This window comes from Leptodactylus fuscus, chromosome 1, assembly GCF_031893055.1.
Source record: "Leptodactylus fuscus isolate aLepFus1 chromosome 1, aLepFus1.hap2, whole genome shotgun sequence".
Taxonomy (NCBI): Eukaryota; Metazoa; Chordata; class Amphibia; order Anura; family Leptodactylidae; genus Leptodactylus; species Leptodactylus fuscus.
In genome coordinates this window covers 156,476,510-156,495,630 of record NC_134265.1, presented here as the reverse complement: position 1 = coordinate 156,495,630, position 19,121 = coordinate 156,476,510, and the positions used below count along the sequence as shown (strand labels likewise).

Below are 19,121 nucleotides of genomic sequence, written 5' to 3'. Positions count from 1 at the left end.
GCAATAAGATTAATTTGCTCTATCTTTAAATTGTGTTTTTTTATGGATTCATTAAAAGTTATATTCTAGTACCTGATAGCTGTACAGATGGAAAATATGGGTTTATTTTGCATTGCAAATTAAGTTGCGTAAAAAGAGAAGTGGATCTCCTCTTAATTTTGGCACATTTCACTCTGGCACAACTGTTATTTTAGGCTGCTGTATCCACCGGATAGGCCATCAGTGTGTGATCCATGGGGATCTCAAACCTGGACCCTGCACAGATCAGCTCTTACAGAAGTGTTCTGTAGTGAAAGGGGACCTTTTGCAGGCTACTCCTAGTCAAGTAATAGAAACGGAGCTGTAGCCCGGTCCATTGTATAGCGGTTGTTCCAGGAAATGGAACTTTAATAGGAGTAGGTGAACACGCTCCCTGCCCACTGCCCCAGCTTTCTGCACCTGGAGCTCATCTGTGTTGGATCCAGGTGCCTGAACCCCACAGATCACATGCTGAAAACTCTCTTCGGGACAGAAAAACATATTAGAGTTTTATGTTCAAATCAGGCGAACATAAGGTTTACATTAGAATAATTTTAAAAAATGCTTTTGCATCTAGATATTACTTTTACATATTCATTATGATGCCCCTGGTGTTCTAACTCTCCCACAGAAGATGTGAGTGCAGGTTAGAAAAGCAAGTTCAGATTTGTACAGGTTTACCACCAGAAACTTTAATCAGAAAATGACCCATTGACGTCTGCTGAAGAGGTTTACAAATTCTTTGTAACACATGCAGAGTAGAGTTGAGCGAGTACTGTTCGGATCAGCCGATCCGAACAGCACGCACGCATTGAAATGAATGGAAGCACCTGGTGCTTCCGGTTTGACGGCAGCCGGCCGCTTAACCCGCCGCGTGCCGGCTGCGTGCATTGATTTCAATGCGTGCGTGCTGTTCGGATCGGCTGATCCGAACAGTACTCGCTCAACTCTAGTGCAGAGGTCTCTGTGCAAGCAGATGCTGGTGTTGAGCTGTGACCATTACCCTCAGCTCGTTAAAGAACAATAACACAAACACACACACCACGTCTGAGTTTTTCAAAATGCACAAACAAAAAATTAAACAAACAGTTTGAGAGCGCACTGTCAACTTTCTAGCGGTATATAAAACTGCATGTGCCTGAGGACATGAAAAGGTCCTCTTTAAGGAATAGGCCATCAATGCATTTTCCGGTAAAAGCTCTTTGCCCTGAGATTACACTTCTTAGACACCAGTATTTCTACTACTAAATTGAATACATTAACTATATAAAAAGTAATAAATAAGCATAAATGCTGATTGATACAGAATGTAATTTACCTGGTAATGTTTTAGGGTACCATTTACAAGAAGAGAGGCTTGCTTCTCCACCTTTTCTGTGATTGCATGAGCCACTCCATAATATGACTGAGACTGACGGGCATCAGCCTGCAAACCATATTCATCATCCACATCTTGCTTTGCAGTCCTGAAGTACAAAACGAACAATAGATTACATTTTGTGAGCAATTAGGGAAAAAAAATTATATTCGGTAATCATCAGTATCGGAAACATAAAACTGAAATTGAAGGCCTTATAGCAAATGGCATCCCACAAAAGATCCAAAAGTCAACAAAAGGAAGTTTTAAAAAATAAAAAGCAAGACTCCGGAAGCAAACTAAAAAAATGTTAATGCTTAAATAGAAACTAGTTGTGATTTGTTGCATCCATTAGCATCATTAAAAGTTTCAGCATTTCCCTGCTCTGTTTTTCCCCTTCTTATAAAAATATATAAAGATAAAGGTTGATGTTCAAAAGACACTAACAAAAAATGGGTTGAAGGTGAACACCTAAAACTAGGTGTTCACTTTCAACCCCTTTTTTTTTTTTTGTCAGTTACGGCTTTCCCCTTCACCTGGACTCTTCTCCGGCAGCTCTCCGCACATGTGCAGTACTCACCTGAAGCAGAGAAGAGCACAAATGCACACTGCTCATATGTAGATGCTGCTGGAGAAAAATCGTGACTCACCTGTGGTAGAATAAAATTGTTAGTTGCTGCTGCTGAGTCATCAGGTTTAGGGCCATAAACCCCAGAAGGAGGTTTATGATCTGGAGGCCTGAAATATGGTGACAGTGGCTCATAGCAGAGTTAAAAAATTTAAATCCACTATAATATGCTGAATAATGAAAAGAAAAATAAAACAGAACACATACTCAATTATCTGCTTGGCATTAATGTCCTCTGTATTAAGACCTAAACGTTTCTTCTCATCAGAGTCCAGTCTGCTAGATTCATCATCCTCCTCCTTTAAATTATAATTAAAAGGAAAAAAGAATCAACAATCCTATTAGTTATTTACAGTTATTAACATTATTTAAACGAATACAACTTAAAAGGTTTGTCTGGGATACAAAAAAAAATTTTTTTTTAAATAGGCTGGGTGAGGTAGGGGGGAAAGAGAAAAAAAAAAATCATACTCTCCTTTCGCCAATGCTTCCCAGCGTGGTCCAGTCCTGACAGTCTCTTGTTGTCTTCTGGTGGAAGTCCCTGCCACACTTGAGCACTGAGGCGAAGGACATGTGACGTTTTGGGTCCCTTTCTGAGGCTGCTGGTTGGCCTCAGTGGTCACATAAAGGGACTTCCGTCAGAAGACAAAAATGGACTTGCAGGACTGGACAGCACTGGGTTAAGGAGAGTATGATTTTTTTTTTTTTTTGCCACCTCTCCTGGTCCATTTTGCCCAGACAATCTCTTTAAACATGTGGAAAACAAAGCTACCAGCCACTCATATATCATGTGATGTAGTTGACAGCTGTGGCATTTCCTGTGCGGAGCTCTGCTTTAATGGTAGCTCTGCTCCATTGTCATGTTCATCCCATCTTTAACTGAGGTCTACTAAAGAGTGGTGAATCTTCAGGACAGCCTCATTCAGTTTAATGAAACTTTAGAGGTCGCTTTAATGAGAACTTTAGAAGTCTGGTTGAATGATGCGTCCTTGTTCTAATTTATGGCAAAAATCAAAGCAAAACTGGTTTAGTTGACTTTATTAACCAATCACAGCACAACTTTCATTTCTCAAAAGCCAAATATGCTTCCATAGGGTGACATAAGGTGGTGACATTGAAGCAAGAACATATACAGGATATAGAAACCATTTGTACAACCAAGCTCCAAAACAACCCAACAATTCACAACATAGTAGAATTCATTCATACTAGGACTATAAATTAAAAGCTCAAGAAATCAAGGTAAAAATAAAGAAAAAAATATATATACGTGTATGACATACATACCTCCTCTTCATACTCTGAGCTGCTTCCCTCACTGTCAGATCTCGGAGCTACTTCATATCTTGGGAGGTAAAACAGACATGAAAGACAACATTTTCTTAAAAGAAGTAACAAAAGTAAACTAATGGAAATGCCACAGAGGCAGTATAAGATAGATAAATATCGTATTACAAACTAACTGCCATGGCAGAACACAAGAGAAGAGGATAAAAAGCTATTCAATAAAACCAATAATAAGAATGAAAGTTTCGGCACACAAACTCACCCAGGATTCATCTCCAACCAGGTCTCCAGCTGACTAGCTTTAGGTGCTTCTGGAGCAAGCAGCACTTTCCCTGTCTCAGTATGAATAACCTTTACAGGTAGGTCGCTCATCTGACTGCTTTCATCTATTAGCTGAATGAAAGAACAGCATTACACTATGCCTTAAATGAAAACCGTGATTTAGGATTATATATACTCAAGCTGGATAGAAGTTCTTTCATGACGTACATAGATTACGCTCTCCAGGTTCCGCAAAATAGTAGATAAAACAGATCTGTTACCACACCTGACATATCTGTTTTATTACATACATCACCACAATTAATCGCTGTGAACTTGAAGACATTGATTATTTCAATTATTCAATGTACTTAAGAATATGGGACAACAACAGGTTTGCTTTTTAAATGAAGCCATGTAATATAAACAATCTTTTTGACCCAGAGTATGAAAGATTTACCTTTCAGATATCTGGGAAAAGCTGGATAACATAGCATGTGACATGCTATAATCATACCATAGCTTGCCAGGATTTCCCTTTGAAGGTTCTGAACAAGCTCTGTAACATACCAGGTAATGCAGCGATAGAAAGTGCTGAATACTAAATATACCAAATAAATCTCCCTACTTGTTCCCAAATCATGCCAAAGCTTGCTTAATTTGCTTTTCCAAAGTAACGGGAAAACTCAGTAGTATGGCATGTGATAGAGAATATTTCGTAACACAATTATCTAAATAGATACATACTGTAGCTCTATCATGTCAGATGTGATTTTCCAGGTCATGGAAAACTGGGTAGCATACCAGGTAAGGCTAGATTTCATATAACTCATTTGGGCCTAATCCAGAGCGGAATACCGCAACTGTTTGAATGCCGCGACAGTCGTGGCTAGCCGTGGGAGGCGTTTTTTTGGTCTGGATTCTGAGGCGGCTTCCCGTGTAAAAATCCTGTCCAAAGAACCCCGTGTGAACCCAGCCTCAAGGGAGATTGATATCAAGAGAAACAGAGCTGTGCGATTCCTGACTTGTGTTATTTCATCATCTCACTAAAACAGTTCAGGGATTTGATCAAATCACTGACATTCTTTAGGGAAATGACCCAACAGAGGAGTTGTTTTAACATCTTCTGGGATTTGATCAAATCCCTAGTTTCATCATTTCCCTGCGACATATATATTTATACACACACACACACACACATACACACACATAAAATAAAATAAATAAATATAACTTTGCAATAATACCTCTCCATCAGGACCAAGGCCAGATCCCATTCCTTCTGCATTTTCTTCGACCTTCTGTAAAAGACAAGTTTGAAAGACCACAAAAGATCACTATAAAATAACCAATGATACTGAAAATAAAGTCTTGCAACAGTTTATCAACCTTAAACTTGCACTCTCAAAAAATGGACACGTTTTAGTCTGGAGTTTTGTTGTAACAATAATCGATACATTTGGACAATGAAGTTATGTAGTCAACACTTGGATAATTTGGTTAGTCATGTTGTAATATCCATGTACAATACTACCGAAATAGAATACCAATTTATTTATAGTTGTGGGAGAGGAATAATTGAGAATCTCCAGGGGCTGCTTGTTGGAAACAAAATGAAAGGACAGATGAAAAGGCCCAATTATTCATCTCTCATTAATGATTGGTGTGAATTCAAAAATTCATTGCTGCTGTAAAAGGGGAATTTATTAATAATATATATTAATCCTATACCCTTTGTCTTCACCCCTTCCCACCACCGCAACTTTCTTATGGGTTTAGTTTTTAGGGCGTTCAGTGTGTAGCCACAGTGACATGTCTCCTGTATTCTATCGGTTGGAATAATTCCAAGGATACTAAATTTATGAACGTATTTTAACTGATCAAAAAACAAACAAAAAAAAACTCAGCAAAAAAAAAGTAATCTTTATTGCTGCAGTTCAATGTACTTTTTAAGTTGTGCAATTTCGTGGAATGTCTCATGTCTTGATTCTTTTTTTATTTTATGAGAAACGAAACTTCAAATTAGAAAAAAAAGGCATTTCTGCTCTTGATTTTTTCCCCCTGCTACGGCAATTACCACACGGAAAAACGCTTTTAGAACTTTGTAGATGGGGTGTTTTCAGACACGGGGATACCTAATGTGTATATGTAACTTTATTTATGTACTTTTATAAGTGTTCTAGAGATGCACTGCAGGGTGTAGAAAAATACCGATTTTATTAATTATTATTATTATTATTATTTGCTGCCTAGCCAGCCTGTAATAGAAGCAAATGAATGACAAGCTTTTGAGCGTTCAATAGCCAGTTGTCACAGTAACAGGTATTTGGCCTCAGATTTCACTCCAGGGTCCAGTGATCCACTCGCAAAAATAACGCTTTGGTCTACTTTCACTGAGACATAAGGAGGTTAATGCCTGAAATCTGTGCGGGCATTAATCCCCTGATCTGGCACCTACCAGAAACCCAATCGTCATTTTCTTATTTTGGTCAGGTTAGCTTTTCATGCAAGCAGTGTCCCTGTCTGTCCACAATAAGGGTTTTTGGCAATTTACAGACCATAAAAAATCCTGAATTCATGGTTGTATTCACTGCCAACCAATCAAAAGACTAACAACTAAGATAGATAGACATATTTAAAAACCTTAAAAATTTTTTTATTTACCTCTGTATCTACATTTTACCTGAAATTCTGATTACTGCCACAGCATGGCTGCTAGATGAATTGAGTTGTAGTAAGGGCTCGTTCACATCTGCGCCTGGTCTCCATTCTGCAGGTTTCCGTTTCCTGCACAAAACAGAGGCAGGAGACGGAAACCTGCAGGACTCTTTCTCACCCATTCAAATGAAAGCTGTCCGGCCGTGAGTGGCGGTGAGCGTTTTATGCTCTCTGCCGCAAAATCGTTTTGTTCTTTTTAATGCGGACACAGAGTCGGACAAACAGTACTCTGTGTCCGGATTTAAAAAAAAAAAAAAAAAAAAAAAAAAAAAAACGGTTTAGTGGCGGAGAGCATAAATCGCTCACCACCACTCACGGCTGGACCTGGTCTGTGCTTTACGGCTTCTTGCATGCAGAAGACGGAAAGCACAGAACGGAGACCCGAACGCAGGTGTGAACCTAGCGCAAGATACAGCTTTTCACACACAACCATTAATTGAAAGGTCTTTGTGCAATCCTTATTCATGCAGATTTTTACTGGAGCATAACCAAGTGCACAAGCATTGTTGGTGGCATGATAGAGGACTCAGGGTTTAAATGTTGAATTTACATTTAAACCTTACAAAATCTAATGGATGGATGTATTGTACAACCCTAAATTCAGAGAATATACAGCAAAACATGAATAAGTCCCACTAATCACGAAGGCTAAGCAGAAACCTCCATTGGACACTATGCTGCAGAAACTGTCGGGGAAAAAAAAAAAAAAAGAAAGAAAAATGGAGAGTCCTGCTTGGAGGACTTTACCCTCTGCTTGTTTTAGTTTTGAAACTACGGACACCTGACGAACCCCATTACAGTTAATGGTGTCCAGCAGTGTCAATGTGTAACTACTAAAACAGCACAGATGTGAACCTAGCCCAAGCCTTAAATTATAACTGGTGCATTTTTAGAGTCATTTGTGCTAACATGAATTGGTAGACATATTGTATGTCTTCTCTAAAACTCCATGTCTTTAAAATACATGATTGTGAACCTCAGATATAGATCATCTAACACCTGAAAAAATGAAAGGAAGCTAGTCATTAGAATACATGACATAATGGAGTTATAAGAAAACATGATCCAGAATGCTGCTGGAAATCAGAATTTTAGCCCATAAACTTGCCTAGGCAAGACAAACTGTGAAATATCTCTTATTGGAGGAAAGGGCAGCCTTGTGCATAACGGTGTTTTCATGGAGCTCATTGAGAACTGTCTAAATCTTCATCAACTTCCCTTCTATCATTAGAATCCCTTTTTGAGGTAATACCACATCGGAATAGCCTTAAGAAAGGCTATTCGTCCCTTACTTTTATAATTCTGTGCATGTCTGTTCGGCCATTTTACTGTGACCGCTTACACGAGCGTACTGTGCCTGTAAACGGCAACAGTAAAATGGCCAAACAAACATGCGCAGTCGGTTCTGACCAAAGCCTGATGGCAGAGCCGATTGAGCATGTGCAGGAATTCGATCCCGAATGCAGGCTCAACTGGGAGTTGACGGTGAGGATGACTTGGCAAAGAGGAGCAGCTGAAGAAGATGGAGGCGTCGCTGGAGAGTCTTCAAACAGAACAGGGGGGACACTCCCTGTGCTGTCTGGAGACTCATTTGCATACCGGATAAAAATGAAATATCAATGGAACAGCGGCGTGGACCGGAATTCTAAAGGTAGGGGACGAATAGCCTTTTTTAAGGTTATTCCAACGTGGTATTACCTCAAAAAGGGATTCTAGTGATTTAATTAAAGGGATTCTAAAGGAACCAGTCATGCTTCCCTAACCACCAGGATGACATACCGAAAAGCTTCCTCACGACAAAGAATTACATTTTACTCTGAAACTTCCTAAGGTTAGTTTCACACAGCATACTTTGAGGCAGGTTCCAAATCAAAATCCTGGCGGAATGAGCCTCCCATGATTTTTAATGGGAGATAGCGCCATGTGCAAATATTCACAGTATTGCAAAAAGGAAGGATCCTGTGTAATCCTGCAGAATCTGTGTCACGAGGCTTAGGGCTAGTTCACACGTGGGCAAAGGGGCGGATTTTGACAGCGGATTTCGCTTCAAAATCCGCCCCTTTACAATGGTGGTCTATGTAGACCGCCGGATTTTTTTTTCCCGCTAGCGGCGGGCTGCTGCTAGCAGAGAAAAGAAGCGACCTGCCCTATCTTCAGGCGGAAGCCGCGCGGCTTCCGCCCCCGGCAGCACCCTCCTATGTCGGCTCATTCATTTGAGCTGACAGCGGAGGGGAAAGCCACGACTGTGATGGTCGCGGCAGGCGGGTTTTGACGAGAGAGAGACGCGGCTCTCCGCGGCTCTCTCGGTGTCAAAACCCGCGCGGGCAGTTCACGTGTGAACTAGCCCTTAGGTTGAATCAGTCTATTGTGGGGCTAATCAGTGAAGATGTGGCAGAAAGATGAATCTCTGCTTCAGCATTCTGCTGTAGAATCTATATGGAAGACCCCCGTATACTGTTTACTTTCTGTAAAAAGTTAATTCTAATGAGTGAGCCGATCACCATTTCATTTAGCTATGGCAGTGTCAAGAGAAACCAGAGTACTTTTAAAGAAAAGAACAGGGTGACTATATATAGTTATATTGATAAAAAAAAACACTGGATCTAGGTAACAGGAAACAAGAAGCACACTTTGAAGGGGAACGAATATTATATATTAAAAAAAAAAAAAAAAAAATGACGGTAATAGCAGTGTGGATATTAATTCTATTTAAAATTAAATGCACAAGAAGGGAAATGCGAGGGTAAGCAAAAAGTATAGATTCAGTTGCATGGATACGGACATTTACAAGCTACTAAAGGAAGTGTTTGTGGTAAATACACCAGCTCTCAAACATCAAAAGCACTTGGAAAAAAAAAATAACAGAACTAAAGTAAACAAACTCATTTTTGCAAGAATATATTATTTTTTTTTCACAGTATAACATACTGTTTTTCAGAATATGTAAATTCTGTAGATTAAAAATACTAGAGAAACAAGTGTTGTATTTAATAACACATACAGCGCTAGGGTACACTAGCACATACATGTGTGTGTATATGTCCTACAAAACTAATATATTAACAGATTGCTGCTGGTGTTATTTTAGTAAGCCTTGCTAGACTTCACAGGCGACCATCTGTGCAATAGCTAGTCATTAAAAAAAAAATAATAATTTAAACCAGCATAAAAGACACCTACATGCTACTAAACTTAAGCTAGCAATCCATATTATGACCGGCCAACCATCCCCATCTAAATTCTATGGAAGCCTCCTATGGATGGCCAAGCAAAGCATAGTATATTTGTGTAAGGGATACAGCGAGATGGCTATGGGGGAAATAAACCACTTTTAATCCAGTGTCAAAAATGGCCACAGCAAACTATAGCTAAATGGTATATCTTGGTATATTTTAACATTTTTCAGACGTAATGTATGGCTAGCAAGAACTGGAATGTGTTTGGGCCTATGTATAGTAATGGTAAAATTCAATATCAACATGAAAAGGCCAAGCTCCCATGCAGTGCATATCAATTAGACAACTCGTATTAACAAAGTGTCACTGAAGAAGACAGTTTTGCTTACAGATACTATTTCTATACAGCATAAAGGTGTGACAGTCTTTGTTAGTACAATGTATCCCAAGTGAAGCTGTAGCAAATTAGTAACCATCAGTAAGAAGGGAAGCGGTCACCAGGATGTTCACTATTACACCTTCAGGTATAAGATAACCTTTTTAGCTTTCTCTTTGTTATGTGCATGCAGATTAGATGAGAAGAGCCATATTGCTTTCTGAGGAGGTCACAGAGAAACTGGTGACGGGTGGGGATTGCTGCAGATGCTGGTATATTAGGCTCAGCACATAAATTCATGGTTCTCATATTGCTCTAAAGCAGAGTATCTAAACTTATTTTTTTTCTTTTAAACTGTAATAACAGAGAAAAGAAATGCACCATAACATATGGCCAATTAGCTCAACAGAAGCGATACAGATATACAAAAAAAAAAAAAAAAAAGTGTAAAAGAAAAAAAAAAAAAAAAAAAGGTAGGGAAGACCACAAGGAGAAAAGGGCAAGTATTAGAAACCTCGCATGATACACTAAGTGTCCCAATAACATGAGACTTTGTAACAGAAGATAAATCGTGCATGCAGGACATATTGTTCTGTTACAAAAGTTAAAAAAACACGATAAAAGCCAGCAATGGACATTAACAACAGTAGTGTGAACTACCCGTTTTATGAAAAGGGGATAAATAATTCTCATGACATAATATTTAACCTCTAGACTTCGCTAATTTGGCTATTTACGTGGCCTTATCTAATGCCCAATGCTACAGTCACCTTAACCCCTTAACGCTAAATCACGTACCTGTACGTCAGGGAATGTGGTTAGTTCCCGCATTCCCACGTACCTGTACGTGATTGAGATCGCACGGGCTCAGAAGCAGAGCCCGTGCGATCTCCACGGGAGGCCGGCTGTATCTGACAGCCAGGCTTCCCCTGTAGCAGCAGGGACGGTGATTGTACCGACCCCCGCTGTTTAACCCTTAAGGTGCCATGATCCATAGTGATCATGGCACCCTAGGGGTTTGGCCGGCAGCATCTGGAGTCTGTGTGAGCTGTAATTTACAGCTACACGCTGCTCCTTAATCCCTCCCCCCATCGGAGCGAGCTCCGATGGGGGAGGGTTAACCCCTTGGATGCCAGGACGAGGGGAAGCTAGTCTATGCATCTGCATAGCTAGCTTCCTATAGACTGCAATACACGTGTATTGCAAGTCTATAGTTAGTATAGAACCAGCGATCCTCTCTGATCACTGGTTCTAGTGTGCTTGCAGCACAAATAAAAAAATGTAAAAAAGTTTAAAAAAAAAAAAAAAAGTGTGTAAAACAAACAAAAAAAACAAACAGTTACATTTCTTGTAAATCTGGAAAATCACTGTTACACTTGTAAGCCTTGTAACGTCCAAAATAAATTAAAATACAATCAAAAGATGATGCCGATATAAAGCAGAGATATGAGAGATAATATTTATTACTGTATTTGGGTGGTATGACTATCTGCCTGAAAAGCAGAGAATTTCACATTTTGAAAATTGCAATTTTTTTCCAAATTTCCATCAAATTTCCTATTTTTTAAATAAGTAAATACAAAAATATTGATTAGTGTTTACCACTAACATGAAGTATAATGTGTTACGAGAAAATAATCCCAAAATCACTTGTGTAAATTAAAGCGTCTCAAAATTATTGCCATTTAAAGTGACATGTCAATTTTGAAAAAATAGGCCTGGTCCTTAACATACATTTGGGCTGTGTCCTTAAGGGGTTAAAGTCAAACACCTGTGATTTACACTTACTCCTATAGGAGTGATAAGTGCCCGCATTTCCTTGCTGAAGCTGCTGTGTGTAAGTTACACTGTGACAAGGGAAGCTTTCAAGACTTTTACCATCACTTTTATCAACAAAATTTAAACTCTTCTTCCTGGATGTTTGCTCTGATATAACACAAGCAGTTTACTGCCCTCTACTATACTAAACTACTGGTTAATTTCCACACCGACTAGGAGTCCAGAAAATAAGCCATGCAGAATAAAAAAGCTAATTTTTTTTTGTTGAAAAACTATATCAATATGTAGCCCCTGTAATCATAAGAGCTAGAAAATCTAATTTTGGTATATATATATATATATATATATATATATATATATATATATATATATATATATATATATATATATATATTTTTTTTTAACAAATAAGGGAACTTATTTCTAGTTTTCTGTGTCCTGAAAAAACATAGCAAAAATAGTTGAGATAAGAAAAGCAATTAGAAAGATATTGCTATGTAACATAGGGGTATCAATAATGTTTGGTCCTGAAAGGGTTAAATAAAACAGCTAAACTGCTCAAAGGACACATCCCAGGTTCAAAGCTCAGTACATATTTTGTTTTTACCTTCTTTCTTCTCTTCTTCTTTTTCTCTTTAGCAGCCTGTGCTTGTTTATGCTCCCACACCAAGCTGGTAAGATTAGCCACATATTCATCAGTCTGCTGGAGGAGGTAGGCCAATCTGCGATCCTTCTTCTGGTCAATAAGCTTACGATAACCTTCTTCATCTTCTGCCTGTTAAAGAAGCACAGTGCACATTACTCCTTAGTTTATGGACTTTAAAAATATTTATTTTAGATTAATTTACTTATATAGTTGATGAATATGCTAAAAACTCAACCAAGTTACAAGTTTGATCGCAGCTGCCATGTAGGCCTAACTTTAATGGCACCTTTGTAAACTAATCAGGTTGAATAAAGTTAAAGCTGAAGGAAGGGAGAGCGAGACACTCCAAACTGAAACCTAATCTGCATAAAATGCTATCCTCCATGTATTTACACCAGATATAAACTTCAAGCCAGTTCATTTCTTCCTAGCAGCTGAACAGCAAAATTATATATTTTGATATGGTTACTAGAAGTACAGACCACTAGCGGTAATATACAGCATATCACACTGACAGATTCACTTTAAAGGTTTAACCTGTTAATATTTTGCATTATAGTGTACACTATTTACTATACTAGGTACCGTATATACTCGAGTATAAGCCGACCGAATATAAGCCAAGGCCACTAATTTTACCACAAAAAACTGGGAAAACTTATTGACTTGAGTATAAGCCTAGAGGGAAATGCAGCAGCTCCTGGAAAATTTAAAAAATTAAAATGGTCAGAGTTTTTGGGTGCAGTAGATGCTGGGTGCTGGGGAAGGGGAGGGGGTGTTTTGGTTGTCTGTCTGCCCATTCCCTGAGATGGGGACTGGGTTTTTTTTCCCCCACTTGGAATTCAGTCTGGCTGAGTATAGAGGGTATCTGCAGTGCTCCTATTAACCCCTTCCCGACAGTACAGGAGCACTGCAGATCTCCTATATTCAGTAGACCGGGCACTGTCAGACACAGGGATACCTAATGTGTATGTGTTTCACAGTCATTTTCTACTTTTATATGTATTCTAGGGAAAGGAGGAATTTACAACTTTTATTTATTTATTTATTTTTTTAAAGCTTCTCTCCCCCCCCCCCCACTATTTTATGGGAGATTCTATACATTGATATTGCGGCTTGTCATAGACACCCCCCCCCCCCCCTAAAAAAAATAAAATAAAATAAAATTCTGACTCGAGTATAAGCCGAGGGGGGCTTTTTCAGCATAAAAACTGTGCTGAAAAATTCGGCTTATACTCAAGTATATACGGTAGTTAAAGAAAGATGCTTTTTTAAAGATCTGTGCATGTACACTGCCGTAACTGCAATCCACTCTGATGTTGTCCAGATGTGTATAGGGGGATATCTGGAAGGGGGTAAATACACTATAACAGTACTGCAGTGTCTAGCAAAGCAGGCCATACTTTGTGAATCAGAAACTGTTACAATCACTGGCAGAACATCTGGACAGTATAAAAAAAAATTCCATGTCAAGATCAGGAAACAAAAAACCCACTGCTGTTGCCTTTCATTGTTCTAAAAAGCCCACTGATTTAGATGGTCCTTTTTTGCCATCAGTTTGCTTCTGTTGCTTCATGTATCAGGGTTGTTTTTTGTTTTTTTTTTAAGGGCTAGTTCACACGTAGGCAAAGGGGCGGATTTTGACAGCGGATTTCGCTTCAAAATCCGCCCCTTTACAATAGTGGTCTATGTAGACCACCGGGCTTTTTTTTTCCGCTAGCGGCGGGCTGCCGCTAGCGGACAAAAGAAAGGACATGCCCTTTCTTCAGGCGGAAGCCACGCGGGCTCAGCCGTGCGGCTTCCGCCCCCGGCAGTTCCCTCCTATGTCGGCTCATTCATTTGAGCCAACAGCGGAGGGGAAAGCCACGACCGTGATGGTCGCGGCAGGCGGGTTTTGACAAGAGAGAGACGCGGCTCTCCGCGTCTCTCTCGGTGTCAAAACCCGCGCGGGCAGTTCACGTGTGAACTGACCCTAATACTGCAGAATGGAGAGTCATTTGTACCCATTATAACAGAAACAACTTTTTTTTTTTTTTTTGACTGATTGTGTGACATAAAGCTGCACTAATACATGAAAAAACAAACTGTATGTTTATCTGGTTTAGAGGTATAGTTTTTCTTTATAAAAATGACTCTTCTACAATCTCCTCTATTAGAATTCAAGGATACAAAAAAAAAAAAAAAAAAGCCCTAAACCAGATATAAGTATTGTTTGTTTATTTATCTGTAATGTGTGCACAACTATAGTGTACAGTGCTCTCTGGCTACTACTTTAAACTACCAAAATCACAATATACATGTGCCGGATCAGTTGAATGGAAGGCTAGAGAGTGCAAGGTTGGATGTACTAGTGCCTGGGCCATGGGTTATCCTAGTCAAAGGACAGCAACTCCCTGTGCAAGTAAACTTGCCTTTGCTCATTTCAACAAGGTTGGAAAATTTGTTTATTGCTTTAAAGGGGTTGTCCCATCACAAGGATCCTATCTATACTGCTTGTTAATGTGGATGTAAGACTTTTCCTAAATGCAATGCTTCAGCAAAACTGCTTTGTCTGTCCACTATCTTACTTTATTCAATTCTTTGTGGCCATAGCCCTGACTTAGCTGATCATGAGTCAAGTGATGTATCTGCTGCTCTGAGGGGGGAGGGAGGAGGGGCTAAGTGCACAGAGCGAGCCTGTGTATCTAGCTATTCCTGTGTCTACACCACGTGACCTAGCTTCCTGCTCTCAGATAGGGGAGAGGAGCTGCTTTCATTTCTTCTGTTCTCCCAGTTATCAGGTTAGCTAATACAATTGTGTTCATTATGGCAGAGACAGGCAGTCTCTGTATGTAACACAGAATGGAGTTGCTGCTGCCTGTACTTCATAGTCCAATATGGGTGGGTGGAGCTACACACAAATTTGGGGGCGGAGCTAAACGGCAGGTTGCATGTGAAACCCCGCCCACCAAATGATGCAAGAAACCAGGAAGAAAGAAGATTTTAAAGGAGTGAAGACTGGCGAGTATGCGACGTGGGAATACCCCTTTAAGAAAAAGACTTGGCTGTCTGAGAAGCATACTCTGCTCCCCACAAAGCAGGCTTACTGCAGACTACTCTTAGCTCTATGTTGAGCCGAAAGTTGTATACACCAATTAAGGACTCACATGTAGGTGCTTCACTTCCTTATTTTTTATGTCCCCTCCAACCCAAAAAGGTTGCTGACCCCTGGAATAGATTATAATTTCACATGTACCATTTTTGGTTAGACTGTGTATACTTTCTGCCATTAACTTACCATCAATCTTCTCATTCTTTCTTTCTCAATTCGTTCAGTTTCCTTCTTTTGTTCTCGTTCTGTGTTCGCATGCCATGTAGCAACAGCTTTAGAAAGTTTCTGGATTTTGCCAGTGACCGACCTGTGGTATTCTTTGAAGTCTTTGGCATGTTGCAATATACTGTTTAGATATTCCTGTAGTTAAGAAAGCAAGGTAGAGGTAAAGTAACCATTTGATAAGTGTGACCCCCAACGCCATGATAAAACGGCCCCATTGTCTTTTATGGCTGGTTTGTGTCAAGAAACACACACTTTGTAAGCATCTCTCATTGTTTGATCACTTATGATTAATTCTATATTACAATGTAAACTTCTTGGAGAATTCAATTAAATTGTGTTTCCTGCTTGTATAATGTTTTAAGTTTTTTGGTTTTGAGGAAATACGTTAGGGGAGCAGGTTTGTCTGAGTAGTATGGGTCTAAACTTGGTCATATCATATATATTAATAAAATCCTCTTAATCGTCGCCTAATAATCTAACGTTAAACCTCCAATAGCGAATGGGGAAGGAAGGCTTAGGCATGCTGACTTTTAATAAATCTGATCCTTTCTAATAGGCCAAGCATTTTGGTTACACACATTCTTTACAGTATACAACAAATTGCAAATGTGCATATTGCAGCACAGTGGCTAAGTGGTTAGCACTGTTGCCTTGCAGTGGAGTCCTGACCAAGAACTTCATTTGCATGGAGTTTGTATATTGTATAGTTTCCTCTGAGTACTCAACCTTCCACCCACAGGCCAAAGACATATTTGGGACAGAGAGTGATGAGCACTGTTAAATACTGCAGAATATTTTGGCACTAAATACGAGTAAAATAAAATTATATAATCAATGAGGTCTCATTGCTGGACTTGTTTGATATAAACCAGCAATATTCTGTTTTCCCAACTGCTCAACTTGTAAAACTTCCACTGACTAGTTCCACTAGTAGGAGTCTGATAAATATTCTATTAAATGAGTTGTACAGGACTTCAAAAACATGGTTGCTTCCTTCTTCTAAGGAAGTGACATTGTGTTTGGTCATATGGTTATGCCACATCTCCATCCCATTAAAATGAGTGGCCCAATGGCCATGACCAATGGGCATGATGTCACTTATTGTGAACAAGAAAGCATGTTTGCGAAGTCTTGCACATCTCCTTTATATATTCAATAGAAATTTGGACTCCATAATGGTAATCCATAGCAAATCTCTATCTCCGTTTTCACCTGGTGTTACTACCACATAATGCACTAAACAAAGTTTTCTGTACCTGGTGCTTTTGCCTCCTTTTTCGTTCCTGTTCAATTTTCTGTTGCTTTTCAAGTTTCTCAGTCATACGGGCTTCACGTAGGGTTTGTCTCTTATTTCTCTTGTAAGCCTTGGAGTTGAGGGCAGTTTCAAGTGTGGTATCCCGTCGCATGCATGCCACAACCTCCTGTCTTAGCTGCGCAAAAAAATAAAATAATATACTATATCAACATTGCAAAACCTTTACATCATTACAGAGACCTATGGCAATTTCGCAAACTAACTGATAAAACCAAGGTAAATTTAAAAAGGGTTTGTCCAGCCCCCAATTGATTTTTTTTTTTTTTTTTACTAATGACATCAGCATGTGATCGGAGGGGGTCCGATACCTGGAAACTGCACAGATCACTAAACTGGAGAACATGAAAGGGGATAACCCCAATGTATATAAACTAAATGTAAAAAAAATTAGTACTGTTGCACATCTCATAAGAGACATTACTCATCCGCAATACTTTTGTAAAACCACAGCTTTTTCACATCCTTCACTTGCTATTATGATTGGACAAGACATACAAACTTGCCACTGACTATTTGCACTATTAGATCTTCCCAATTTATTATTATTATTGTTTATTTATATAGCACTATTAATTCTATGTTGCTTTATATTTGAACTCTGCAATTGAACAAGTTGGCAATTTGATAAAATAAATAAAATTTCAGTTAGGAAGCAAAATCACTTAGTCACCTGCCGCTGGAAGTTTAGAAGTCTAAGAGCTTTTAATTCCACTGTAGCTTTTGTTCTCAGATCGGGTGGCAGAGAGCCAGGTAAGTTTTCTAGTTCCTGGATTCGATGGGCAATACGAGCCTGGAGCCTGAACATACAAAGTGAAAAGCCTTTTTAATACTGGAAAATGATAGTCAACAGATCACACAGTAACCAGTTTTTTTCATATGTATTGCATTCACCAACAAAAACATTAACAAAGGAGTAAAAAGGGACAAATGTGGCTCATAAATGTGCCTAAGTGCTACACTTCAGCTCAGTTTTAACATGGTTTGACCTGACTTTATACAAAGTACGATATCAGTCTGATAACTTGCAAAAGAATTGTGGCATACTCCATCAGACTCTGTGTGCTTGTAGATCATTCTTGCCTGGAAGTCTAACCAACGATACAACAGGGCAAACATATTGTACTGCTCCATAGTACAGCAGTCTGGCTAACTTCACAACACATCAGGATTTCTACACAACTGAGCTATATTAATTTACTGCATCAATACAACAGTTATGTTCTTAAAATTGAGAAGCTAATCTACGTACCCTTAGGCGGAGTTCACATGGGTTTTTTTGTTCAGGATTTTGAGGCGGAATCCGCCTCAAAATCCTGACCAAAAAATGCCTCCCATTAAAATCAGTGGGTTCCTTTTTCCACGAGTGGTTTGATGCTGCTCCCGGAAAAAAGAAGCGACAAGCTCTTTCTTTAGGTGGATGCCGCAGCTGGACGTCCACCTGAAGACACTCCCTCCTGACTAGGCTCATTGATTTGGGCCTAATCCGGAGCAGAGTGCCGCAACTGGATGCCGGTGCACTGCATCGGCATCCAGTCACGGCTACCTGTTTTTTGAACCGGAATCTGAGGCGGCTTCCACGTCAAATTCTGGTCCAAAATACCCTGTGCGATTTTCAGAATTTTCCAATTGATTTAGACAAAATAAAACAAAATCAAGTGGGCATAAAGTGTGCTAAATTTATCCCTGTGGTGCACACTGTAGGATAAATTTGGAGCACCTTATAAGTCAAGTTAGATACTTTTCTCATTCTTACATCCCCCACCCTTGCCTGGCCTATTTTAAATTAATATTTGGCACCAAAGTAACAAACGATTCACTCTGTCCCTGTAGTCCAATGTCTAGAAAAGGTGTCCTAGCCAGACTCCTCAAACACAACATCCAGACAAGGAATGCAGAGAATTGGCAGTGGATGAGCACCGCTCTCACCACTCATTTCTATGCAAATTACGGAAAACATCAAGCACGTCTGCACAATTTGTTTTTCCAAATCTAAACGTATTCATTTGTTAACGAACAAATAAGGAAAAGTAACATAATACAGTGTATATTTTTTGCTAGTAGGCAGAAATCTCAAGCCCCCAAAGCAGAGATCTGCACATGCAGCAATTTTGTTTTAGTCAGCAATTACAGCACTATTTACTGCTAATACACATTGGCATGCTATATGAATAATTAAAACACGCTGAATGTATACATAGAAATACATCAACATTAATGTATACTATTGAACTGGCAGGGTCATAA

General features: G+C 39.3%; 1 protein-coding gene across 6 annotated transcripts in view; it reads right to left on the bottom strand.

The window, feature by feature from the left end:
- The window catches only part of SMARCA2 (SWI/SNF related BAF chromatin remodeling complex subunit ATPase 2), a 196,968-nt gene that overhangs the window by 83,993 nt on the left and 93,854 nt on the right, over nucleotides 1-19,121 (bottom strand). For all 6 annotated transcript variants that reach the window (XM_075278718.1, XM_075278726.1, XM_075278710.1 and 3 more), the window contains exons 7-15: nucleotides 17,548-17,674; nucleotides 16,819-16,992; nucleotides 15,524-15,697; nucleotides 12,208-12,375; nucleotides 4,799-4,852; nucleotides 3,553-3,683; nucleotides 3,291-3,348; nucleotides 2,211-2,302; nucleotides 1,337-1,484 (exon numbers count right to left, since the gene is read on the bottom strand). In XM_075278718.1, coding sequence (XP_075134819.1) covers nucleotides 1,337-1,484; nucleotides 2,211-2,302; nucleotides 3,291-3,348; nucleotides 3,553-3,683; nucleotides 4,799-4,852; nucleotides 12,208-12,375; nucleotides 15,524-15,697; nucleotides 16,819-16,992; nucleotides 17,548-17,674 — 1,126 coding nt within the window. The remainder of the gene's footprint in view (nucleotides 1-1,336; nucleotides 1,485-2,210; nucleotides 2,303-3,290; nucleotides 3,349-3,552; nucleotides 3,684-4,798; nucleotides 4,853-12,207; nucleotides 12,376-15,523; nucleotides 15,698-16,818; nucleotides 16,993-17,547; nucleotides 17,675-19,121) is intronic.